General features: G+C 49.4%; 2 protein-coding genes across 3 annotated transcripts in view; both read left to right on the top strand.

The window, feature by feature from the left end:
* The window catches only part of LOC138026658 (tyrosyl-DNA phosphodiesterase 1-like), a 41,220-nt gene extending 14,872 nt beyond the window's left edge, over positions 1–26,348 (top strand). For both annotated transcript variants that reach the window (XM_068874095.1, XM_068874096.1), the window contains exons 13-17: positions 22,693–22,759; positions 23,399–23,506; positions 23,851–23,953; positions 25,145–25,259; positions 25,958–26,348. In XM_068874095.1, the coding sequence (XP_068730196.1) occupies positions 22,693–22,759; positions 23,399–23,506; positions 23,851–23,953; positions 25,145–25,259; positions 25,958–26,028 (464 nt within the window). In that variant the 3' untranslated portion in view covers positions 26,029–26,348. The remainder of the gene's footprint in view (positions 1–22,692; positions 22,760–23,398; positions 23,507–23,850; positions 23,954–25,144; positions 25,260–25,957) is intronic.
* Positions 9,761–10,393, top strand: LOC138027423 (uncharacterized). Its single transcript, XM_068874994.1, has one exon. The coding sequence runs from the start codon at positions 9,761–9,763 to the stop codon at positions 10,391–10,393; it is 633 nt and encodes a 210-aa protein (XP_068731095.1).
* Positions 26,349–26,603: the final 255 nt, after the last annotated feature.

The following is a 26,603-nucleotide window of genomic DNA, read 5'->3' as shown; positions in this document are numbered from 1 at the left end:
GTGACGGGTGGCATATTGTTGAAGCATCACAAACAGAATGAAGGTGTTTCGGATCGCACGCTCTTATAAGAGACCCTCATGGGTCATGTGATAGGTCAGGTGACTTAGAGGGGGGATGGGGGGGTACCCCTCCAGAAAAGGTCTCTTCTTGAAAACGAGGTCCAAAGAGGTCTATAAGAACCGAGGCGTTGGAAGGATCGTCATTCTTGTTCTTCATGGGCGATTGTTTGTCTGTTCCTGGCGATATGCGACGAGCTGAAAGAGAAGAAAGAGATTCACGATTGATGATGTCCGTGATGCATGTGGTCATTGGTCACGGACGACGAAACAACAACAACACCAACGCTGTTCCGACAATGGGTTTTACGGGTCCCATATTCAATATCTCAACTCGTCGTCGGAATGAACCAGAGCAGAAAGAAGAAAAGAAAAAAGATGACGTGGAAATGGAAGCCATGCGACGTTGGGCGGAGAGGGTCAAACCGACCGGACAATTCCTCGATGTAGAGGATACTAAAGAATGGCCATGTGTGATTTGCGGGGAAGATGATTCTGAACTGAAGGTGGACAACAAAGTGTCAGAGTTTGTCCAAAAGTTAAAGAAGGAATTACCCCAAGGCATCCAAGGCTGTACTATCAAAGCAGATCTCTCGGTGGAGATGGGATGTTGCCACCAAACCTTACACGTGGGTTGCTTACTCACATGGTGGTTGACCCGAAGTCATTGGACCTGCCCTCATTGTCGGGAGGTTTACCTGGAGGGTAACGAGAACCAGAATTACCCGCGGTACGACGAGCGTCAGGACATCATTGTCCAACAAGTGTATGATGCCGTGACCCGGACTATCTGGAATCTGAACACAGATCCTTCGGACGACGAGTTTGAGGACGACGACGACAGGTTTGAGTTGTCGAGTCTGTCGGATGATGATTTAACCACACTAGAGGGACTGTTGGGACGTTGACATTTGTTTATTTTGTTTTTTAGTGAGGTGGAACGTTTGATGGAGAGGGAACTCGTTTATCGCGCTGAACGTTTTATTATTTGGTGGGAGTCTCGTTTTCCACACCGTCCAGTCACGGAATGGTTGCATGCTAGAAGTTCGACACAATGTTATTATTATCGAAAGTACCTTTGTGAATCCTTACGTTAAGTTAAGTTAAGAGGAACACTCAATGTGAATTAAAAAAACATGTTTTATTTTCATTGTCGGTTACATTTGTGTTCTTTAAGAAAATAGTTCAACTTGGGTAGAGGGAACGTCTTCCAATGGGCAGGGCGTAACGGGGTCCTGGGTGTCTGACTGGCTAGCATTCTTTGCGTGCGTTCGTGATTGATGTAACGCGTGTCGTGAGACAAGAGTCGCTGAGACCGCATCCATTGGACGAAATGGTAGCATTCAACTTGAGGGCAATGCAATTGTAAGGGATGCTGATGTCGTCCGCACGACCCGACGGAGAGACGGGGTAGATCGTCGAATTTGGGACATCCCCATCGTTCCAAATCTAGATGAGGAATCTGCCAGGTATCCAACCATTGACCTTCCATCCCTCCTTTGTGAGCCACGAGGGTTCGTTGTGGGGTCTTGAATTGTTGGTAGAGACGACGGACATCGACCAGGAGTTCACTGGCTACGTGATAGCCTTGTCCTGGATAGTAAGGAAGACCATGGACGTACTTGGAAACGTAATGAGCGGTACGTCGATCTTTGGCAGAGAGATGGGGCCATTCCACACAAGGTTTGTAGTGGATGGATCCATAATGAGTTCCAGTATGGTCGCAGTACCCCAGTTCTCTAGGTAAGATTTGTCGCCCACTACAAAAATATTCCAAATCCAGGACGAAGCACACCTCATCAAAGGGGTGTGTCGTCTTCGTCGTCTTCGGAGGAGGAGGAGGATTCGGCGGAGGACCAGTAGTCTTTGGTGCGCCACCCTCGTTTGGACCACCAGTGGTTACGCACGTCTGGGTCGGGGTCGTCAGCATCGTCGAAGATGTATTTGCACTCTGAGCACACATTAGCATCCGGTTTCCAGGTCTTCAAGGCTGACAAGGGGAGTCGATTCTTTTCGTACTGACAACACTTGCACAAGTAACGATCCAGGAGAGCGTCTATACGTTTGAGAAGTCGTAAGGTGATGGGATCGTCTTGTTCTGTTTGCGTGGCTGCTGCCTGAGACATGCTGTGACAAATGGAGAGCCCCGGAAAGGAGTTCAGATTTTTATGAGAGTGTCCACGTGGGAGACACGTGAAGACCAGGCACGAGAGGAACACGTGCTACGGGTTATAAAGGACGGTGTCGTGCAAGTCAGGTTCTCATTGATCACCATGAGTACGTCGTGGCAATACGGAGGTGTGTCTCCCGCTAGGTATCCTAACCTAGGTAAAAAACCGTCCAAACGAGGTAAGAAGAAAGACGATGTCGTTCGTGAAACAGCCCAACCGCCTGCCAAGATTTACAAGGAAGCGCGTGAGAAAGCGGCCACTAAACGAAAAGAGGAGATCAAGAAGAAGGACGAGGAATTGAACCAAGCGGCTCGTGAGTTGGATGCTCTGTTAGCCTCTGTGCCACCCGAGTTGCCTTCGTACGAACAGGTGATGGCTACGATGCCCCTCGAACAGAATGCAGATCCACCGTTCGTGGTATCCTTGGCCGAAGGCAGGGTGCACCATGACGTGCCTTTCGAACCTACTATGACCACAGACTCACCGTGTCCAGTTCCTGAACCACCACCACCACCACCTGTGGTGTCGCCCTCGTCGTCCCGATCCTCGCCGCCGCCTCCATTGACCGGCGCGAAGGACGTGCTGTGCCCGTTTCATGCTACCCCATTGACAGGTGGCTTGACCAAGAATGGGGCTCCGTACCTGTACTGCCGAGATTATGATGGGGTGTGTCCTTTGTTCGTGATGGGTGCCGATCGAATCCAGACGTGGATCGATGCCATCGAGGCGCAGCTGCATGAGGATGTCCGACGAGGACCCTGGCATTGCTACCATCAGGAGAAGGCGCGTTTGTCGCGGACGGTGAAACCAGACTCGCCCAACAAGGATCGTTTCTTCTTAGCCTGTCGGCAAGAGGAATCGTGTAAGTTTTTCCAGTGGATAGATCTGGCCTGGGGCAAGACGATTCTCAAGAGGCGTGCCGAGGGCTACGATCACGATACGGTCCAACGGATCTCTCGGGAAGAACAGGAGAAGTGGCAGAAGTATCAGTTGGACCTAGAGAGGAAGAAGATGTTCGGACCGTTGCCGACGGATGATCATGCGTACCTCAAGAAGAGGATGGAGAAACGGGAGGAAGAGTGGTGCCGACGATTGGAACAGATCCGTCCCATCACACCAGGATTGCTGAAATCTTGTTTTTTTGATTTGAATTTTGATCAGATTCGTATCGATTCCGGAGTGTATAAAAGTCAGTCAATGTGAAATGTTTGAATAAAAGAAAAAGTACATGTGATGATGATGATGATGTCGTGTGCTCAATTGGGTCGTCGGGTGGTGAGGGTGGGTCTGGAACAAGTCGTACGTCTGCCTTATCGCGAGTACGGACGACGTCTCCGTTGGTCGATCTTGACCTGGATATGTCGAGAATTGATGACCTGTCTCGAAGGAGACGATCAATGGGACGGATTGCCCACCCAAGAACCCGTGGATGCCATAGCCACGTTCGCCGCTTTGAAACGCAAGGACGACTATAAATGGCCTCATTTTGTCGTGTACCTGACCTGGTTGACGCGAACTCTGGGACCCGAGAGAGCGTACGCTACGTGGCAGACGTTGGAACAACGGTACTTGAAAGATCTACCTAGTCTCTTGGAGTTGACCGTCCGACTCCTTCTCACCAAGACATGCCGAAGCGGAAGAACCGCCGCCGTGCTTCCGGCGTCACCGCCTACACGGACCCCGGCACGCCCGGCGCTTTAGGCGGTGTGGCCCGATATGCCAAGGCCCAAGGGTTGTCCTTGAAAGAAGCCCGAGACGAATTGCAAGGGGAATTGGCCTACACGTTACATCGTCCGGTCCGTCGACGTTTTCAGACGTCCCCCGTGTTGGTGTTCCACAAAGACGATCAATGGCAAGCCGATCTGGTGGAGATGCAACCTCTCAAGAAATGGAATGGAGGAAACCGATACCTCTTGACGGTCATCGACGTGTTGTCCAAATATGCCTGGGCCGTTCCCGTCAAGAACAAGACCGGGTTGGCCGTGACAGAAGCGTTCGAAAAGATTCTGCGGAAGAGTGGACGGAAACCGTGGCGTTTACAGACGGATGCCGGAAAAGAATTTTACAATGCCCCGTTCAGAACCATGTTGGAACAAGAAGGCATTCATCATTTTTCGACGCACGGGGATGCCAAAGCTTCCATCGTCGAACGTTTTAATCGTACGTTAAAACAACGCATGTATCGTTATTTCACGGCGCGTAATACGCGAGTGTATGTCAAGGTGTTGCCCCAACTCCTCGACGGGTACAATGGGAGTCGACATCGGAGTATCGGGATGGCGCCACGCGACGTGACGGAGAAGAACGAAGGCGCGGTGTGGTCCACGTTGTACGGCAAACGCCTGAAACGGCGTCCTCGTCCCAAACTCAAAGTGGGCGATCGCGTGCGCCTCAGCAAGAAACATCGTCCGTTCAAGAAAGGGTATCTGCCGGGTTGGACCGAAGAAGTGTTTGTCGTACAACGCGTGGTACCCGGACCCGTGGTCACGTATAAACTGAAAGAATGGGATGGCACGCCTCTCGAAGGTAGTTTCTACGAAGAAGATGTTCAGAAAGTCACCGTGCCCGACGAAGCCTTGTTCCGCGTGGAAAAGATCTTGCAACGACGCAAGCGACTCGTGAAAGTGCGTTGGTTAGGTTGGCCTAAGAAATACGATAGTTGGATTCCTCGTTCTGCGTTACGACATGTATAAAAAGATACAAAAGATACAAATAAAAGATACCATACACGATGTCTCGTTATGTGACGTTGTCGAGTCATGTTCAAAAATCCGAATTCCCCGACAATGGTCCTTCCGAGTTTAAAGTCCGTCTGCCTGACGGTCGTGCCTGGCAGCAGGACACGGACCGTTGGGAAGTGGGATTGAGTGGTGTCTCTCTGCCTGACATTCCACCACCGCCGCCACCACCACCTTCGTTCCCCGAAAAGATTCTGGTTCACGAAGCGTACCATGGTGTGGGTCATCCAGAGACATGGAATAAGGAAGGATACGTGTGTATGTTTTACTACGTTACCACGAAAAAGAATGCCAAGGGAGAGATTCATGTCATGCAGAGTCAGCGAAGGGTGATCTGGTTGTCGGAACTCACTCCATCTGAGACGGGTGTGGACTTTATCAAACAGGTCATGGATCTGATGCAACAAAAGATCCATCAAAATCTGAGCCCCGGAGAGCATCTTTACATAGGCGTCCCGGACACGAGTCAGACCCCTCCAAAGACGACGCGATACAACACCATGGCCAAATTTGTATGGAAGGGAGACCAATTGCTTTTGGACAATTCACTTGTGTACAAGCACGGAATCAATTCTCAAGGTTCGCCCTACAAGTATTTTGGATGGGTTAGCGAACTGGCTTTCCATATGGGATGGTTGACCAAGACGGGTCAAGGAGATCGGCCGAATCACTACAAGAAAGGACCCAATCTCCTCATGGAAGCGATTGACGAGACCGCCCCAACACCGGATTACACTCGAGAAAGGTTTCTGGATGGGTCCGGCTTTACAGGGTATACAAGCGGATTTACCAAAGAAACTGGACCGGTGACCTTGATCACGGAAGGTGCAGGATGGGATACGTTGTATAACAATGCTCATTTCATGGTGATGGCCAATGCCTTCAACTGGCGATTCGTCCGTCTGAACGAAGCCTTTGCCAGACTGAAACCCACTCCCTTGGCGAAGCAACCGATCGAACGTCCTCTTTTCGTCTACGTCAATTTAGTGGAAAGTCAATGGTTGGAGGAGGCGTACGACCAACTGTTGCGCACCGTCCCCTATAAAAGCGGGGGTGCCTGGTGGGAACCACCACAGGTGCATTACCATCGCCTACGCGGATCTAAGATCGAAACGGTCCACGTTCGTGTCAAGGAAATCGACGGGCGTCCCGTGGCCTTTCCTAAAGACAAAACAAGTACGCTCTGTCTCCATTTTCGTCGTCGTCGTCATGAATCGGATCGTCGTACTCAGCGATCCTTCGAAAGAGTTTCCGAATAATACACCGAATGCCTTCAAAGTACGTTTGCCCAGGGTCGTTCACTTTGATGGAGAATGGGAGGCCGCGTTGGCCTCCATCTCTATGCCTAATGAGGGGATGGATCTCCGGAGCTACTTGTCATCGGACGAGGTGATAAGCACTAAGTATCATATGAAGGATTCGGGAACCCAACCCGAAACCATAACCTTGAAGTCAAGTCAAGTGACGAAGACGGCGCTTATCCAACGCAACGCCGTCATTGTCAATGGTGTCGGGTTCATGAAGGAAGTCGTTCAGGAACTCAACCGACAGATGGTACTGGAGTTAATCAAGGCGAAGATGGAGTATGTGGACGATAGTCAACGCCCTACCTTCCGATGGGAGGGTGAGACTATGATCATGGAGAGGAAGAAGGTGGCTGACGTGGGGTCCCTGAGCCATGGTAAAATGACCTTCTGCATTGATATCGACTTGGCCCAGAAGATGGGATGGATCGAGCAAAGGACTGTGACTTCTCTACTGAAAGTCTGGGTCTTGGGTGTTAATCTCGAGATGAACTTTCACGAAAAAGACCAGAAGAGACTCTATCGACAATTGGTCACCGAATTACCCAAAAACGCTGATTGGACCCCTAATTACTGGCAGGTGAAGGATAACAAGTTGTGTCTGAGTCAGACCGTAGAGTGGCGATTCCTACACTTGAATCACTCATTTAATCGAATGTCCACTCAACCATCGCGTACCATGCTCGTCTACTCGGATGTAGTGAGTAGTAATATTGTCGGTGACTCAGAGCATCAGTTGGTCCGGGAAGTGCATTACACCCAGGATGGTTCGGGTGTCATCTACTTCGAGCCCACCCACATTCAATGGATGTCTATGCGCCGTGCAGAATTGGATGTGATCGAGGTCAGTGTGGGTGAGAGTACTGGAGAACTGGCCCGTTTCGCTCCTGGAGGGAGAACCATCGTCACCTTTCAGTTCCGTAAGAAAACATCGTAGAACTAGCGTGACCTTTCAGTTCCGGAGGAGACCACGGTACGTATAAAAACGACGTGACACTGTCGGGAGGTCATCATCCTCATCATGCGTGGGGGTAGTCTGACACGGTATCATCCTCCGTACCAGCGTGGAGATGGTGCCACCGAAGAGTTGATCAAGATTGCCTCGCCCGTCTTGATGAACGCCATGCAATCGGGACTTCAAGCGGCGGCTAGTGGTCGTTCGTTCAACGAAGTCGGAGGTGTCGTGGGACACTCGTTGAAACGTGGTTTGAAACGAAAAGCGGGCGCTTTGGCGAAAGTGGGTGGACGGTATGCCTATAAAAAAGCCAAACGAAGTGTGGCGTCCATCTTTAGACGATGAATCGCCGACCGATGGTCGTCCATTCACGGTTGCGTCGACAACGCGCCTACCGTCGACGTCAGTCTGCTCCTACTACTATAAAAGGCAGGAACCCCGTTCAGTACGGTGGTTGGTTGATCCCGCACCTACCGAGAACACGACGACCTCGACGTAGAAGAAGAAGACGACGATCATGAGTCTGGAACTGTTTACCATGCCGTCGACGGACATCACGGTCGATTCGTACCGGATGATCCCGTACAGTGCCGCCATGACGGGTATCGTACCCATCACCTTCACCGTTCCCGGTTTGGACGAATTTATCGATTTGGGACGCAGTTTTTTCGAAATCGAACTGAAATTGAATTCGGCGTCGACCAATGGCATCGTGACCGATGCCAACAGTGCCTCGGATGCCAACAACACCAAGTTTGTGTACGTCACCAACAATCTGGCCCACGGTCTCTTCAAGCAGATCAATCTACGGTTGGGTGGTGTGTTGATGAGCGAACAGACCGATACGTACATGTACAAGGCTTTCATCGAGACCCTCTTGAATTACAGTCGAGACGAAGGCGATACGTTGTTGGCCCCTCAAGGTTGGGTGAATTACCTGAACGTGGAAGAACAGCTGGCAGCGGCGGGAGGCGACGACGACATTTCCACCACCGCCGGATGGGCGCACAATAATACGAATGCTTTGAAGACGGCCACCAAACTGTTTTACGGCAACAACAAAGCCACCATGATCATGTATCCTCATCTGGCCGCCATGCGAACGGGACGTTTGTTGGTCCCTCGCGTAGAAATGGTGATGGAACTGTTTTGCAACACGCCGGACTTTTTCCTGTTTGGGACCAAGACCAGTGGGACCGGGGTCAAAAGATACGTCACGTTGGGTACAGGGGATATCAAAGTCACCTTTCATCTGTGCCGCGTCAACCTGAATGTCAGTGTGGGCAACGAACTGATGGCCAAGATCGATGTGAAAGGTCAAATGGCGAATTATCCCATGGTCAAAAGTCAAATCCGAACCTTCTCGTTCGATGGCAAGACCACCTTGTGGACCGAAGACCAGTTGTTCACAGGCCGTCTTCCCGATCGTTTGGTCGTTGGGTTGCTGGATAGCAAAGCGTTTAATGGGGATTTGGAATATTACCCGTATGCCTTCCAAGATTTTGGAGTGAAGAGTATTCGTCAACTGGTAGGTGGGGAAGAATATCCCTATCCAACGTTGGAATTGAATGGCACCAATACGCGTAAAGACTGGTTGGGCTATCAACGTGTCTTGGAAGCCAGTGGTTCCCTGACGAATCATCGCCCTCACCTGATTCAGCCAGGCGATTGGGGCTACGGCAAGAATTGTACCTTGTTCATGTTTAACAATGTACCCAGCGGGAATGCCGATTCACCGTATCATCGAAATCCCAAACAAAAAGGCAAGCTGCGTCTGGAAATCCGATTTAATGCCGCTCCCGACAAGAACATCACCATTCTGGTGTTTGGCGAATTCGAAGACAGCTTCCAAGCCGGTGCCAACGGAGCCGTCCTGTATCAAAAGTACGAGTGAACAGAAAATGGAATTTGTACCCTTGAGTGACGTGACCTTACGCGCCTTGGCCTTGGACGATCCGATCCTGAAACGCGTCTTTCACGGTGTCCATCCCTCCGACGGACTCCCGTCGCGTCCACCCCGTACGACACGGGCCGCTTACATTGTCAATACGGATCCACGAGGGGAACCGGGTCAACATTGGTTGGGACTTTGGACGGAACAGAATCGGTGCGAAGTCATGGACAGTTACGGGCTCCCGATGACGACTTACCGTGCACCTGATTTGGAACGATGGCTCGAAGACGAATGGAATGTCGTGCAATGGAACGATCGGACCCTTCAAGCTTTGAACAGTACCGCTTGCGGTCATTATGCTTTGATGTTTTTGAAAGAGAGGGTTCGGGGACGTACCATGCCCGAGTTTGTGCAAACCTTTTCTCCCCATGATTTTGTAGCCAACGATCGAAGGGTGGGTCGACAAGTACGTCGCCAAATCGTCCAAGAGATCAATACCTTACCCTGCCTTCAAAGTTGTACACCGCATGAACCGATTCTTCTACATTGATTAATAAAAAATTTATTTCATCACTTGTCGTGTCTTTGTTTTTATGTAAGGGTATAAAAAAGATAAGGTGCAGTTCGATCGCCGAGGAAGGATGATACGGCAACCCAGTAGTACGATGATCGTCGGTCCCTCGGGGAGTGGCAAGACGCAATTGACCGAAGCCCTCTTGACGGAAGGTGATGTCTTTGAAGGAGGTCGGACCAAACCGTGTCATTACTGTTATGCCGTATGGCAACCGCGTTTCGAACGGATGAAAGGTCGTGGGATCCGATTTCACGAAGGAATCCCTGACATTTCGGATCTTCGACAATGGTTTGGAAAAAGTGGTGGCGGGATCCTGGTCTTGGACGATCTCATGGACGAAGGTGGCAACGACAAACGCGTGTTGGACCTATTCACTCGAGAGTCGCATCATCGGAACATTACGGTGTTGTATTTGTGTCAAGATTTATTTCCACCCGGCAAGTATGCCAAGACCATCTCCAGGAATGCCCATTATCTCTTCGTGTTCAAGAATCCTAGAGATCAATCGGGATTTCGAGCCTTGACGTTACAAGCCTTTCCCGATCGATGGCGTGACGTGCTTCGTCTCTTCGAGAGGTGTACGCAACGCCCGTACGGGTATATAATGATGGACCTTCATCCCGCATCAGACGATCGGTACCGACTGTTCAGTTGTGTGACACCGTCAGATGGTCCGACCCAAGTGTGGAAACGTGAATGAGTAGCCCAGGATCCCCGTTTGCCCATTGGGATCCCTCCGAGTATCGACGTGCCTTGACAGAGTACCGACGACAAACTCCTTCCACACCTTCCAGTCCCGGATCACCGTTTGACCAGTTTCAATTTGAACGCAATCCCTCTGAATATCAAAGGGAATTGCAAACGTACCGTCAACAGCAACAACGACGGAGAGCTAAAGAACGCGCGGCTCGTCGACGTCGAAGACAAGGAGGACGTGCTTTGGCTTTGAGTGAACGACTCGAGACCGCCCAACGCATTCCTCTAGGAACCCGTTCGTTTTCTGAACCCAGGATGACGTCTGCCCCAGCCGGTGTAGGGAGCAGGACACCGCGTACGTCCCCGGCCGGTGTGGGGAACACCATTCCCAACATGACTCCCAGAAACAGTCCGGCCGGCGTCGGAACACGAACCCCCAACAGTACGATTCAAGAGTTTTTGGAAACGTTGGATCAAGGTCGTGTGCCGACACCCGAACCCAATGCCTTGTTGACCGAACTGGGACTTGACAATGCGGGAGGATTAGAGTCCGATGGATTGTTAGCCCAACGACAACTCATGATGCGTTCTCTTTTGGACGGGAGTATCCCCGTCGCTCAGAGAACCCAGATTCAAAGAGATTACCTGATCTCCGACCAAGATTTACAAGATTTTGCCGCCAGTGGTCCTTCCAATCGTCCTACCACTGGAGGCAAACGTCCTCGTCCCACCACCGGAGGCAAACGCCCGCGTCAACGTCCTCTTCCAGCAGGTTCTCCTGCAGGTTCCCGTCGTCGAGGTAGCGGTGGTGGTGGTGGAGGTCCTCCTGGAGGCGGCGGTGGTGGCGGAGGAGGCGGTGGCGGAGGAGGCGGCTCTCCTGGCGGAGGAGGCTCTCCTGGTGGAGGAGGTTCTCCTGGAGGGAGTGGCCGTGGAGGTCGACGACGTTTGAATCAGGATGGACTTCGTCGTCAAATGGATTTGTTATCTCAAGACGCCCGTCAACGAACGGATGGACGTCGTATCCGGAACATTACCCATACCAACACCGTGACCACAGTCTACGAAGATGGTGGCACGCCCACGGTCCGACGCACCTCTTCCCGACTCAGTAACCCATAAAAGGACATGCGCAACGCCACGATGTCAATCATGCCCAAGACCAAACGGCGACGACGGCGACGACCCCCACAACGTGGACGCGGTCTCCTGGCGGTCCTAGGCAAGGCCGCGGCTGCCGGGTACACGTTAGGAAAAGACAAGAGGTATAAAAGGATGGGTGCCAAAGGCGTCACCGGCCACTATGAAGCACCCAAGTATAATTATGGCATGATGAAACGGATTCTCCAACGAAAACCTTGGGCGCGAAAAATGGTGATGGATCGAATGATGCGTGGGGATCCACGTCCTTTGAGGGGGCTATAAAAGAATAGTCCACATCATTCCATATGTCTACCATGGCACGTCAACGTGGTGGTAGTCTTTGGTGGGGCCCGAGACGGGTACGCCAACGTCGACGTATGATGGCACCCGTATGGATGCAACGAGGCGGTGACCTGGTGATGATCCCAGTGTCACAGCCCCAACGAAAAGGACGTCGTCGCCGCCGTCGACGAAAACGACGCTCACTTCGTGTATAAAAAGAAATTCGTCTCTTCCTCTGGATCGAAGATCATGTCGTGGCGTATCCAGCGACAACGTCCGTTCCTACGGAGTGTTTTGAAAGAAGCCGATCATCAAACACGTCGAGCACGACTTCAAGCTGCCAATGCCGATCAAATCAATGCCGTGAGTGAACTGGTGATGAATGCACTGCGAGGGAACATTCCCATCTCGTCCAAGACGGTAGGACGCCTTCGACCCTACGAAAAGGTCATGGAAGACATGGCCCGCCGTAAACATTCTATTAAAAAGCGACGTCAGATCATGATGAATCAAACGGGTCGAGGTCTGTGGCAAGGATTGAACACCGTCTGTGAACGGTGTCTATGTCCGCGATGAAAGCGTGTCGTCATCAGATTCCTGGTTGCGTTCGTGCCCAAACACCCTATCTGGGTTGGTTTCTACGAGATCTGACCCGATTGTCGGGAGAGGACCGTTTACGAAAACTCTACGATGCCGTGGATCAAAAGATCGAGGCCATCAGTCAACTGGCTCGAGAGATTGTCAAGGGGCGTCTACCTTTGTCCAAGTACACCCTACTCAAGATTACCGAGACCCCACGAGATCGAAGAGTGTTACGGGCCATCAGTCGTTCGAGTCGTAGCATAAAAGCCCGACGAAGGATGATGCGTCGACATTTTCATCGAACTCGATTCTGGGTCGGACTGCATACGGCGTATCATCATTGTGTCAAGGAGCATCTACAACATGGACGATGGTTGGTGTGATAACACGTGGACGCAAGGGCCTCGTTCGTTCTGTGCCCTACAGGATCAGATACGGGGGCTTCGGCATCGTGTCCGCGAACAATGCGACATTGTCCGTCAATTGACCGATCAATTGCAAGAACGCAATCAGAACTTGGAGCTTGCCGAACAAAAGATGGGGGTCTTGCAAGAACAAGTCTGCGAATTGAATCGACATTTGGAACGCGAACGCTACGAGAAACAGAACCTCTACTATAAAACCAGGGAAAGACGCGACGATCTCAATACTTCACGATGAGTGAAGTGGAGACCATTCCAGGATTTGAAAACAAAGTCTTGATCGATCCTCAACGACTGCGTCAACTCGAAGACGTGTACAAGGAACGTCTGACCGAAAACCTGCCTTTGGCCAAAGCCGCTCGTATCGCCGCCAAACAAGAAGCCGTTCTCATGTCGGATCAGATTCCTCCAGGGATCAAAAATACCTTGGCCACCTCTCTGGCCGACCAAAAGAAACGGTGGACCAAAGCCGTACGACAACCTATTGGGTTCGGACCGGATGCCGACGACGAACGCGATGCCGAAGCCAATGCCTATGCGCAAGGACCCTTACACTCCATGTTGACGCAGTTGGTGAAGAAGAAGAAAAAGAAGGATACGCCCGAGACCACACCCTCGGCACCCCCTAAAGCTAAAAAACGACTTCGATTCATCACTCAACCTAAAGCAGCCCCACCCAAAAAGAAGAAAAAAAAAAAGTCACCCCCCAAGACACCGGTTCCCTCCGTCGATTGGGGACAGCTTCCGTTTCAAGGAGATCCCAGGATGATGGGGAGTAGTGTGGCCGACTACATGGAGAGGACCGCTCAATCGGTCAAGAAAAAAATTCGTAAGAAGACAGGTCAACGCCGACGTCCGACCGAAACAGATAAATTGCAACGCCCACCCGGTTGGTTGGATTTCGATAAGAAACTCAAACGACGACTGGATGGCGAGGACTACTAAGAGACGGCGACGCCAGCGACGACGACGTCAGCGAGGTGGCAAATTTGACGTGCAGAAGGCTTTGTCCAAGACCGGGATCGAGTTTCATTGGCCTGGTTATCAGTACATGGGTCCTGGCACCAAACTGGCCAAACGACTCAAACGAGGGGATCCTGGCATCAATCGTTTGGACAAGATTGCCAAGACCCACGACATGGATTATGCCAAGGCCAGAAACTTACAGGACAAGTGGAAAGCCGACGACAAGATGATTCGGGCTATCAGTAACCTCCCAGGCAAAAAGAAGAAGACGGAGAAAGTGGTCAAGAAAATCATGCAAATGAAACGTAAACTCAAACTTTAATTGGTTAACATTTTTCAACGAAATTTACGATTGAATATTCTTGTCCGACTACAAGGACGGTAAGGACCGTAAATGTCAATAAAAGGTACAAAATAAAAATGTCCCGTCTTTTGATTCTTCTTGATCTGTTTTTCCGGGTGCCAGTGGGGTTGTCTCCGATAACGCCGGGCTTCACGAAGGGCATGCGCTGTCGCACAACAATACAACTGTCCAAACAGCCTGACCGCTCTCAGGTGACGCCGTGCAGGGGGTAATTGGATCTGTAATGGAAATAAACATGTCCATCAGTTCCTCGTCTCATACGATAGTAGCGAAGACGCCATATCTCCGCAGATCTCCATGGCTTTCTCAACCAACTTTGGGTAGGACAACATTCATGTAACTGAGGCTGAAACTGGGTCTGGATCTGGAAATAAGTCAAGATAAACAAGAACAATAAGGAGGTCCCAGACTGTGATAATGTCTTGTCCGTACCACTAAATGTCCTTCGGTATTCTGGTAAACAAAATGTCCCTCCTCGTTACGGACCATCACCTGACGACGCCATACAGGTGGATCCAAATAATAAAGGGCCACGCCTCGGTCCTCATCATCATACTCCTCCAAATCCTCATCGTAAGGATCCTCCAAATCCTCATCCTCCAAATCGTACTCATCGTACATCCTCATCCTTATCACACGTAAATAAAATGTTCCGATGCCTGTGATCGGGTCCGATCCTGTATAATTATAAAATCCGTATCGTGCCACGACCGCATCGATGATGGCCAGTTTCTGGACGATCGTATAACTTTCTGCATAACACTCTGCACAGTAACGATCGACATCCACGTACTCCTCGACATCCGGGGGAATGCTGAGCAGCTAAAACATAAACAAAGACACGCCTGTCAAACGTTCCTCCAGTAACATGATTCGAACGATGGGCGTATAGGGTCGTCTCTCGTGCACATGAAAGTCTTCACTCCACGTACAAAAACATCGGTCGGCACGGACCATGATCTACGAAAAATCCACAGTACATCGAGGTGTCAGTTCCCATAAGACACGCATCTGATAATGATCATCATTCCACACGAGGGTATAAGATCTCTCGACCGCAGCCGATTTTTCCCTACGACGTTTATACGTCCCCTGACAATGTCGTGCATGCTCCTGCGGTGCTATGTTCGTTCGTTGGTCATTGAGTCGAACAAGACAATACATGCATGTGATGGGTCCATACGAACAACAAGGCGAATCCCAAAACGTGAACCCTTCCCCATTGGCGAACACCGTCATGAACTAAAAATAATAATAATAGTGAGCATCATAATAATGCTTAGCGATTCATTTCGTCTTTGATAGATCGCCAGACACGGTAATAAACAGCCTCTTCCTTGGCGTAATAGAGTCTGTTGCGGTACGATCCAAAATTAGGCAGATTGCACCAGATCTAAACAGAAAATGACATCCATGTTAATAGGAGAATCGACTATCGGCGACGACGACGGCGACGGCGAATACGGCCATGAGAACCGTCGACCGCCCTCCATAACTCCGCTATAATGTCTAGTTCTTTTACCGTCCAACCCCTCTCCAATGAAAAGCGACTGATACATCTGAGGATACACCAAGTCTAATAAAAATTAAAAAAACAGTCACCATCGTCTCTGAGGACAGCAAGCACACCAACACCAACACATAGTCGTATTCTAAAAAACATAACATAGGTTATCGACGTTTGTATGTGTTAACGAGTCCATAAAACGGATCCCAAAAATCCACGTCAATCGCCTTCCACAACTCCGCCGTAACCTCCATCTCTTTTTTCGTCCAGCCCAGTTCATAAGAATAACGAGTAAACTGATTCAGACGACACCACATCTAACGATAATAAAGAGAACGAAACGTTTGAATCAGTATCCCGTCCCAATAGAGACCCGTACCCCTAAGACGAAAGCAATAAGACGTACACGATCCGTATCCATAAGAAGTACAACGTCCAGGCGGAACAAAGTCTGGAAAGATGGACGGAAACCATGGTCCCTGTCAAGGAAACATGACGGCACGGTTACCATAATAAGGAGATTCTTGAAAAGTATAGGCAGACACACGACCCCCCGAATGACAACGACGACGTCCGTAGGAGACTTCCAACCCGTCACATCGACAACGAACGAGACATCCGTAACACAGACAACCAAAGTGGTTGAGGTCCAGTCGTTTCAAACAGTGAATGCACGTGGCGGCAGTCTCCGTACAACGCATACTCCGCATACACACCCACTTGATCCAAACCCATTGTTTCTTCGGCGGATACCCTTGACGGGCCCTATGTTCCTGCACCACCATCTATTAACAAAAAGAACCTATCTTAGAATCTCATTAGAACCTCCTTCAAATAACATTGTCTCCATCGAAACTGCTTCATCGTTCTCGGAGGACGTGCCCGTCTCCACATCCAACAACCATTCTTCCATACCCATCTCGATAGACTTTCATCCCCGAACGTATCCTCAAATTGACAAATCACCTACAAAAGAAAAACGACCTATCTTAGAATCTCCCTCAAATAACACCGCCTCCATCGACGCTGCTCCTCCGTTCTCCGGGGTCGTCTCCGTCGCCACACCCAACGATCCTCTCTCCATACCCATCTCGAAATCCTCGCATCTAATGTTTGTTCCAATTGACAAAGCACCTACAATAAAGCAAAAAACTGGGTCCAACTATACCCCTGACACAAATAACACCAGTCCCCCAAATCATGACGACACGGTGGAAACCCATAACCCACGTCACAGGTACAAATCAAACATCCCGGACGACGGTACGACGCATAAGACAGCCCACAATTACAGTCACAGTCCCACGTTCTACACGTCAATTCCACATAACTGCAACGACATTCCCATTCGACCCAATGATGGTCCGCTTCCGACCTAGTGACCACCATGACCTACAAGAAAACAACGACAATGAGGAGATCGAAACGGCATACACAAAAGACCTCTCCGGTAGACGGGCCATCGACACCAACGACACACGACCATCCCTTCTGGACGACGAGACCGAAACCTGCCCGTACAATACCGATACCCCGGACAACTCATCATGCCCAAAAGACAAGTCCGACATTTCATGCGTCGGCTTCCCGCAGGATTACCCCCAGGGGCAAACCGTCGGCACGGTCCGCATTCAAAGACGATAGTCGATTCTCCTACGTACGTCGCCGTCATCTAAAAGACATCAAATAAAATAAACGAATCTATCAGATTCGCTTCGATTTTCACCCAATACAAATACCCGGTACGTACCGTGCCATGTTGAGCGCAACGTGGTAGACGGAGTAACTCTTCGTGAATGGGGTTCCAACGTTCCCTCCGGTCCTTCTCTCGTTCCTTCTCCTCCTCTCGATCTCGAACCTTCAATACATGATGACGTACTTCGGGAGGCAACAGGTCCCAATACGAAGCCTCGTTTCGGGTCGCCGGAGTCTTCTTGGTCGTCTGACCTTCTTTTCGCCAACGACCATTCTCTTGCTTGACCCACACCTCTTCCTCATACTCTGGGTCTTGCTCCACCTCCATAGTACGTCTGGCGACTGCCATCTCCAGCACACGTCTCTTGGGTTCGGATGCCATGACTTTTTCTGAGACTCCTCACTCGATCGAACTACTTAACAGGAATCGTTCCACCAATCCCCGTGCTCCTAAGGGGTCACATGATTCTCTGGGGGGATACCCCCCCATCCCCCCAGGAGACCTATCTCGCTCCGGATTGGTCCATCTAGGGTACACGTCAAGGTCGTTCAAGGTGACTCTTTCTCTATAAAAGACACACCGTCTTCTTCAAACAAAAAAACATCTCATCATGGATAGCGATAGTGATAGTGACTTGGTTGAAGCACTCGACGAGTTTGAACAAATTGGAGGTGCTGCTCCAGGACGTTTCGTCTTTGAAAGACTTCCTGTGGTCGAACGGCGTAGTGTCCGTCTCGGCGTTCGTGAACGCGTCTTTCAACTTCGTCCTCGACAGATCGGAGCGTTCATCCCTCGACAACGTCTCACCGATGCCCTCGTGCAAGGTCTTCGCACCGCTCTAGATGACTTAATCAACGATCAAGACATTCCCGATGGCGATCGCATTTACATCGCTCTATCCTCCAATCGTATCACCAATGCCTACAACGGTTGGGGACTGCGGGCTGGAGAATGGCGCGCTCAAGGTCCACGCGTGGATGCCTTACTTGGGAATCTTTCCCACATGCTCAACTCGAACGAACAATTTGAGATGGACGATTCCTTCACCCTCTCCTTCGTTCACGTACGTGGGGCTCCCACTGGTTCCGGTTACAAAAGAAAACATTTACCAGGGCATCAAGCGTCGACGCGTCTCAGAGAATTCAAGCGCTGCGTCTTACGTGTTCCACAGGATGATCAAAATCTATGCTGTCCACGTGCCATCGCTCTGGCTCGAGGGGTCCATCAACATCGAGACGATCCCACACGTCGCCGACAATGGACTCGCTGTCGCGGTAACCATCGTCGCATCACACGAGCGGCTCAAGACCTTCTAGAGGAAGTCGGTCTTCCTCCTCAACCCTGCGGTCCTGAACAACTTCAACAACTCGTCACCGCTCCCAGTCTTGAAGACTACACCCTCGTGGTCGTGGATGCCAACCGCGCTTATGCTTGTTTTGCTTACGGTCGCGGGGACACGTTGTTAGGACTCTTACACGAAGACGGTCATTACGATGCCTTGTCTTCCTTACCTGGTTTCTTCGGCCAAGATTATTTTTGCAGCCAGTGTTTCCAAGCCTACAAACATTTGGGTCAGCACGCCTGCCGTAACAATCAAACCAACCATTGCGGAGCCTGCTTGCAAAACGGATGTCCTGATTATACCGAGGCCTATCGACAGTACCGCTCGGCTCAGACACCCTGTATTCTCTGTGGACGTTCTTTCTACGGAGATACGTGTCTCCAAACCCATCGGTCCAAGACCCACGCTGGGAAACCCGCGGATGCTGAACATCCTTCCGTCTGTGCCACCCGTCGTCAGTGTAAAGAATGTCACCACACGTTACGCAGTCTCAAAGAGATCCGAGCTCATCGGTGCGGGTATCGGAAATGTTCGTGCTGCAAGAACGACGTCGACGTCCATTCCCATCGATGTTTCTTACAAGTCGAAAAGACTCCCGCCGAAGAACGACGCTTGACACGGCAGCGACTCTCTTTCCAAAGGATCCTGAACCAAGGACTGGCGCCTCTCTTAGAAAACGACGCCGCTGGCTTGCACGCTTTTCTGGCGGACGATAACGAGGACGAGGATGATGACGACGATGATGAGAAACCGCCCTTGCACGTTTTCTTTGACATTGAGAGTATGCAAGTCGAGGGACGTCACGTGCCCAATCTCGTAGTGGCCGAAATAGAAGACGACGATCGTCCCGTCTCGTTCCGAGATCCTCACGACTGTCTCTTTCACTTTCTGGAATGGTTAGAAACCCTCACCGAAAACGGAACGCGACCCCTAACAGTCATCGCTCATAATTTCAAAGGGTATGACAGTTATCCCGTCATCGACGAACTCCACCGGCAAAAGAGAGACCTGGAACAAATCCGAAACGGTGGGAAAGTGCTCCAACTCACCTACCCTTACGAAGACACGACCATACGCTTCATCGATTCGCTCTCCTTCTTCCAGATGCCGCTGAGCGATTTCCCCAAGACGTTCGGGCTCACCGAACTCAAGAAAGGATACTTTCCGCATTTGTTCAATACCCCCGAACATCAAGATTATGTAGGCCGACTTCCCGACAAAGCCTTCTACATGCCCGACGGCATGTCCGTCAAGAAACGTCGCGACTTTGATACTTGGTACGACGACCAAGCGGCACGAGAGGTCGTCTTTGATTTCCAAGCCGAACTTTTAGCCTACTGCCAATCGGACGTGAAACTCTTGAAACAAGGATGTCTCACGTTCATGCGGGATTTTCAAGCACGCGCTGAATTCAATCCCTTTGAACAAATGACGGTGGCTTCTGCCTGTAATCGCTACTTGCGCATGCACTGTATGGAAGAAGACTCTATCGCTTCCGAACCTCTGCTAGGATGGCGAGGCCGTATCAATCATTCCCAAACCTCCATGGAATGGCTGACGTGGTGCGAACACCATCTACGACAACGAGCCTACCTGGCCCTCTCGCCAGAAGAACACGAAGACCACGAAGCCATGGCTCATGCCTACGGACAGTACGACGCCTATCATCCCTTGCATCGCCAACGTATCCAGCATGCTCGAAACGAGGGCGAGTACCGTATTCCTGGTACCCGATACACGGTCGACGGATACGATGCTGATACCAAGACCGTTTACGAATTCTGTGGGTGCTTCTGGCACGGATGTCGGACCTGTCATCCTCAACGCACCGACGTGCATCCGACCTTACTCGATCGATCCATGGACGAGGTCCGTGCTCTCGTCGACAAGAAACGTACATTCCTCATCAACCGTGGGTACCAAGTGGTGACCATGTGGGAATGTACCTGGAACACCCTCAAACAAACCAACCAGGACATCAAAGACTTTCTAGCCCGTCAACACCTCCAAGCCCCCCTGGAACCACGCGACGCTTTTTACGGGGGTCGGACCAATGCCGTACGTCTCTACGCGCACGTCGACGAGGAGAAAGAGGAAGAAATCCGATACGACGATTACACGTCCTTGTATCCTTGGGTCAACAAGTACGGCACCTATCCCTTGGGACATCCCACGTTCCTCTACGAACCCGACACCACCGATCTCTCGCCTTATTTCGGTTTGGCCAAATGTACCGTCCTTCCACCCCAACGTCTCTACCATCCCGTGTTGCCTTACCGCAGTCACGACAAACTCACGTTTCCCTTGTGTCGTACCTGCGTCGAAGAGAACATTTCCAAACCTCTTTTGGAAAAGACGCATGCCTGTCATCACACGGACGAAGAACGTGCCCTCGTCGGTACTTGGTGCACCCCCGAACTCGCCATGGCTGTACAGAAAGGTTATGTCATTCAACACGTCCACGAAGTATGGCATTTCGATCAGCAACGCACGGGACTCTTCCAATCCTATGTGAACACGTGGCTCCAAATCAAAGAAGAAGCCAGCGGTTGGCCCGAAGGCTGTACCACCCCGGATCAGAAACAAGCCCACATCGATGCCTACTATGTTCGGGAAGGTATTCGTCTTGATCCCACCAAGATCGAAAAGAACCCTGGACTCCGAGCCCTAGCTAAGATGATGCTCAACTCCATGTGGGGCAAGTTCGGGCAACGGATCAACAAGACTCAGGTCCGAGAATTCACCGAACCTCAACCGTTCATCCAATTTCTCGACAGCGATCAACACGATGTCCGTTACGTCAGTTCCTTGACCGAAGACCGGGTCGAAGTCCATTACAAACTCCAAACGCACGATGTCTTGCCTTCACCCAACCTCAACATCTTCATTGCCGCCTTCACCACCTGTCATGCCCGACTCCGTCTGTATCAAGCCCTCGATCATCTCGGTGAACGTGTCCTCTACTTCGACACCGACTCGGTCATCTACCTCCATCGTCCTGACGACCCTCCTTTGGATCCGCCACGAGGTGCCTACCTGGGCGACTTCAAAAGCGAACTCGATGCCGACGATCACATTGTCGAGTTCTGTTCGGGTGGTCCCAAGAACTACGGTTACAAGACCAAGAACGGATACGTTGAATGCAAGGTCCGCGGTTTCTCCCTCAACGTCGAAGGGATGACTCAATTGAATTACGAGGTCTTGCGTCAAAACACTCTGGATGAATTACATCGTCCTCTAGACCGACCGCGTACCACTCGTGTCACGCAATCTCACACCATCCAAAGAAATGCCAAGACCTACACCTTGGAAACCCAACCTTCTCACAAAGATTACCGGCTCGTCTACTCCAAACGGGTCCTGGATCCCACCACAGCTCAGACCTACCCTTACGGTTACGAACGGTTCACCGACGAGGATCTGGATCTCGCTCAAATTTTAGCGGACCTATTTGCTTAAGGGACGAGTCGACACCAGGTCTCCTCACACGTTCCCGCTTGTACATTAAGTTTTGTTGTTCATTAAACCGTTATGATTCGAGAAAAACAAAACGGGTCTCCTTCATGTTCCGCATTCCAAACATACTTTCTTCATGTTCCGCATTCCAAACATACTTTCCAACTTGTCCTTCGATTATGACGTCAAATGGACTTTGACCCCACCGTCTTAACCAATCCTGTTCACGTGTGCACGTGATAATGGCGGACCTAAAAATATCCACCAATCAGAAGCCGATGCATCTCATTAAAATTGGCTCTCGACCAATCAGAATGCTCCATTTCAAAGTGGCTCGTATTCCCCCATAGTACTACTCTGGTGTTATTTGTGGGTGGAGTTTATTGGTTCTCTATTTTGCTCTAGCTGAGAGGTTTTCCTTCGAGATATCCCGTATTCACCCGCATTAAAACAACACTTAAAGGCATTGTTACAGGTTAATGTGAACAGTTTGCACAGACAACTTTACAATAACACCTTACCCTTACACTGTCTCATTTCTCGTAGCTGGTGGTTCAATTCCTTACAGCTCAAAGACAGCAGCAAAGCAGCCTTACCTCTCTAAATTTTTTTGGTATGTTATGTACATGCAGGAATTACCTTCTTTATACTTGTACTGATAATATAACTCATCAATTGCCGACGGGCTGGGTAAGTTGGTTGGACGTCAGGGCACTGTGTGGGGAGCTGGTGGGTTCACCAAGAGTCATGCTCAAGACTTCAAAGAATCGAGAAGAAAGTACTGTTTTTGTCATTTCATCCGCAAATGGCCAGTATTCTCAGATAAATGCGATAAACCATCGGGTCCCTCTTATAGTTGGATGTTTGACAATGTACAAAAGGAGCAAGGCATACTATTCTCGGTACTGTGGTCTGTCACTCCCTTTTCTCCGAGCTTTGCGGGGGCAATTTATTATCATTAAGGAAGCAAGAGAAGTGTATTAGTGTCGCAAAAGGTTGTGTGTTCTAATTTTGTCAAGGGGCGAGGATGCATCTATAGTGGAGTTTGGTTGATTCGTCTACGTAATTACAAAAATAATCAGTCTTTAATTTCATCTGTCATCGATACTCCATATCCATTGATTTTCTCCATGACAAGGTGTGTCTTTTGTGGAAGGCTGAACCTGTACATTTACATATGTTCCAGTGAATTTTCGCATTTAATGTCTTAGTTGTTTTATCCAATAACTTCCATTTCTTTCAATCTCCAAAGTTCTTGGAAATCTCGCTCCTGTGGTAGAAGCCATGCGTCTCCGCACATTAAGACCTACACAAGGATATCGCCAGAGTACGCAGAAGTAGCTTGGTTTTTGATGACAAGGTGATTTAACAAAAAATAATGCGATAGAAAATATTTTAAGTAATATTGGTGACTTGAATTTCGATCTAAAAGGGTTTAAGATATCCATGCTTTACTAATGTCGGAGTTCTCACAACCCTTTGGGGGGATCGAGCGTGCCCCTTTTCTATGCAAACACCCTTCCTATCCGTTTCATCTGGAAAATAACTTAACTAAAATAAATTTCAAATATTTTAATTGGCGGACTGGGCATTTCCTCTCTGTAACCTCTTTTTTTCTCCCGACTGATCTCAATTTTCTAAAAGTCATCATTATGATTTAATTATCTCACCTTTCCAGATTTTGTTTTTCATCTTTTTTTCCAGTGCAAATCTCTCCAAAGCAGCTTGGGGAACATTGGAGAAAAACGGGCAACAGCTAATGATTCGTTCATACGAGATAGGAGTTTTATTCCTTCCAAATGATCAGGCAAGTCTGTAAGGACTTCAATAACAATAATATTCGATTTTGACAACGGAATTTCCTGGCTTGGACAACAGGAAAGTGGGGAGGGAAGATGGGGTAGTTTTCATTTTCCGCGACCCCCCTACCCCAAAGAGGCTGAGATTTAGCAGGGATGAACGAAGGCTTCGGATTCTGTACGCGTCCCATGTGTGTTCTACATTTTGATACATTTTCTCGCCTTTCTCTTCCTGACAAAGACTCCAAATAATCAAACTTGAGGTTATACGGAGGACGTGAGCACCGGACGATAAGTTGTCAATATTCACTCCCAACATACTTTCCGCCCCGGGGGGGGGGGGGGGTACCACGATCACTTCTTTCTTAAAAAAGGATTTATTTATACTTGTCCAGCAATGCCAAGCACGTACGTATGCATTATCAAGACAATAAATTGTTTAATTTTAACCAGTATTAATACCACCGATTGCCGTCTGAATCCCGATTTTTGACAGTTAGTAATACCCACTAGCGTTTTATGATAGTCATCTATCAACGCTGTTGAGGCTGAGTCGTGAAAATTTAAACTTGCCGATTTCATTTTTTTATATTTTTGAGTAGCAATTCCTGGTTTCCTTAGTCTAGATAAAATCTTCGACCAACTGGTCAGTTTCGTGAAAAATATATATACATATGCTAGAGTAAACTGCTTGAAAACCATATCCTTCACAGCGGCACATACCTATATGGCAGACCCCCCCCCCCCCACCGGGACTTTCCGTTCATTCCAATTTTATTCCCGGAAAGTTCATACACACTTTCCATGCCACATATGCCTTGGAATAATCGCAAAATTATATGAATGACCGGAAGTTGTGTTTTTTCATAACGTTTTTCGGCACAGCCCGTCATCTTCGTTCTCGCGTAAGTTCCCTATGAACCGTATGAGGGCTGCTTGAGGCGGCTTATAAATATATCAGATCTATGCTTTCGCCCAATATCGTCGAGCTTTGTTTCGCATGGAGGGGTGATTAGAAGCGACAGTTTGTTAGTTTGGGTTATCAAACGTACGGTCGTATTTTAAATTGAACCCGATATTGTACTCGAACTGTAGGAGAGACAATCAAAAGTTCGAAATTGTCCTGAGCAAGTGGCAACAGTCCTGCGTAACGGGAAAATAAGAAGCATCGTCACAAAGTTTGTTTCCATCTTTTTTAGGATCCGAACAGCAAACATTTTCATGTGAAAGGAAAACATTGCAGTCAAGAGCATTCCCCAAGCCACAGTGTTCAGCTTCCGTTCGATGTACCGCCGTCTCCGTACACCAAAAACGGCAAGTTACATTTTGTTTCCTTGACATGTTTGCGGAATTGTCAGCCAAACGATCAAACAGTGTTGTCCTTTGAATATATCGTTTTAACCGTTTTTTTTTTCAACATTTTCATCCAACATGTTGTGTTTCCCCGAAGGAGTGGCGGCTGGGGGGGGGGGGGACTCGCATATTAAAGGCGAGGGGATGGTGGTCGTCTTGCTTAGTGGTGTAAACTTTGGATTTTAGTCTCAGTGAAGGTCTCGCTTAGGATTGCATAGGGGTCAAAAAAGCCTGGGCCGCGCCCGGATTGGTCTCCTTTGGGGGTTTAATTCAAAATTTCCGACGAGCATCCCCGCCCCTTCATATGCAAAGTCCCCCCCCCCCCCGGGTGTGTTTCATCAAACATTGAAACTTCTCTTATTGCAAACTGTCTCCCATTTTTTGGAATTTACTCCATACCAGTTGCTAACAGGCAAGCAGTAAGCTAAAATCAACACACGTTTCTTTGAGTTTTGTCAAAACGAGAATATCAGCCGGGCGTTCGCCGTTTTCCACTTGTCTGAGCAACACCTTGGCATTTGGAAATTTTTAGTGCTATCCTATTTATCTCTTGGAACTCTGTCCAACTTTTACCTATCCTCCTTCCCAGGGTCTCATCAGAGGCAGAGAAGAGAGACCCTGGGAAAGAGGTTGACTTTTACCTTTCCTCTCTTTCCTAGAACGCCATTGGATGTGGGACGTTGTGTACAACACTCCGGACTGTCACGGACAGATATGGTCACCATCTTAAAGGCTTAACTTCATCTCTGTTCTTGATGGGTCAAAATACTCTTTGGCTTGTATGACAAAAAGTTGAATAAACCTCTGGTTCTGCAACCAGGCTGGAAACCTTATGTTGCTCATCAGCTAGTAACTAAATCAAGTGGACCTTTCATACTGCTGCAACCTCGTTCCCACAAGGTTGATACTGCTGGAAAATTTTCATTTTTTTGGGACATACAGCTTTGGACAAGAACCTTCCGGCTGCCTTGAACCCTATCGAGCGTTTTAGTCGTGCCTGTATTTTCTATTAACCATGCAGTCTATAATTAAAATTAACACCCCAAACAATTCTGCCTGTACATGTGGGTAGTAATATCGGACGTTTGGAGGAAGGTTTGTTTGTTATTTATTTGTTTAAGCAGGTTGAAGTTTTGGCAGCTATTCAGCTGATGTGGACCTGCTATACCCACCCACCCATATACACACAGAGGACAGCCACAACACCGGGAACGTCATCCCCTACTCTTCTCGAATAGTGTATGGGTTCTTTATCGTCCCTCGGGGAACTAATGAACATGGAATTATTTGTGAGTTGGGACCTCC

The sequence above is a fragment of the Montipora capricornis genome, chromosome 12 (genome assembly GCF_036669925.1).
Source record: "Montipora capricornis isolate CH-2021 chromosome 12, ASM3666992v2, whole genome shotgun sequence".
Lineage (NCBI taxonomy): Eukaryota > Metazoa > Cnidaria > Anthozoa > Scleractinia > Acroporidae > Montipora > Montipora capricornis.
The sequence above is the reverse complement of the archived record's forward strand: the minus strand, read 5'-3'. Positions and strand labels throughout refer to the sequence as shown.

Coding starts and splice junctions, on each gene's coding strand:
- LOC138027423 (XM_068874994.1), top strand. CDS start 9,761: ATGATACGGCAACCCAGTAGTACGATGATCGTCGGTCCCTCGGGGAGT.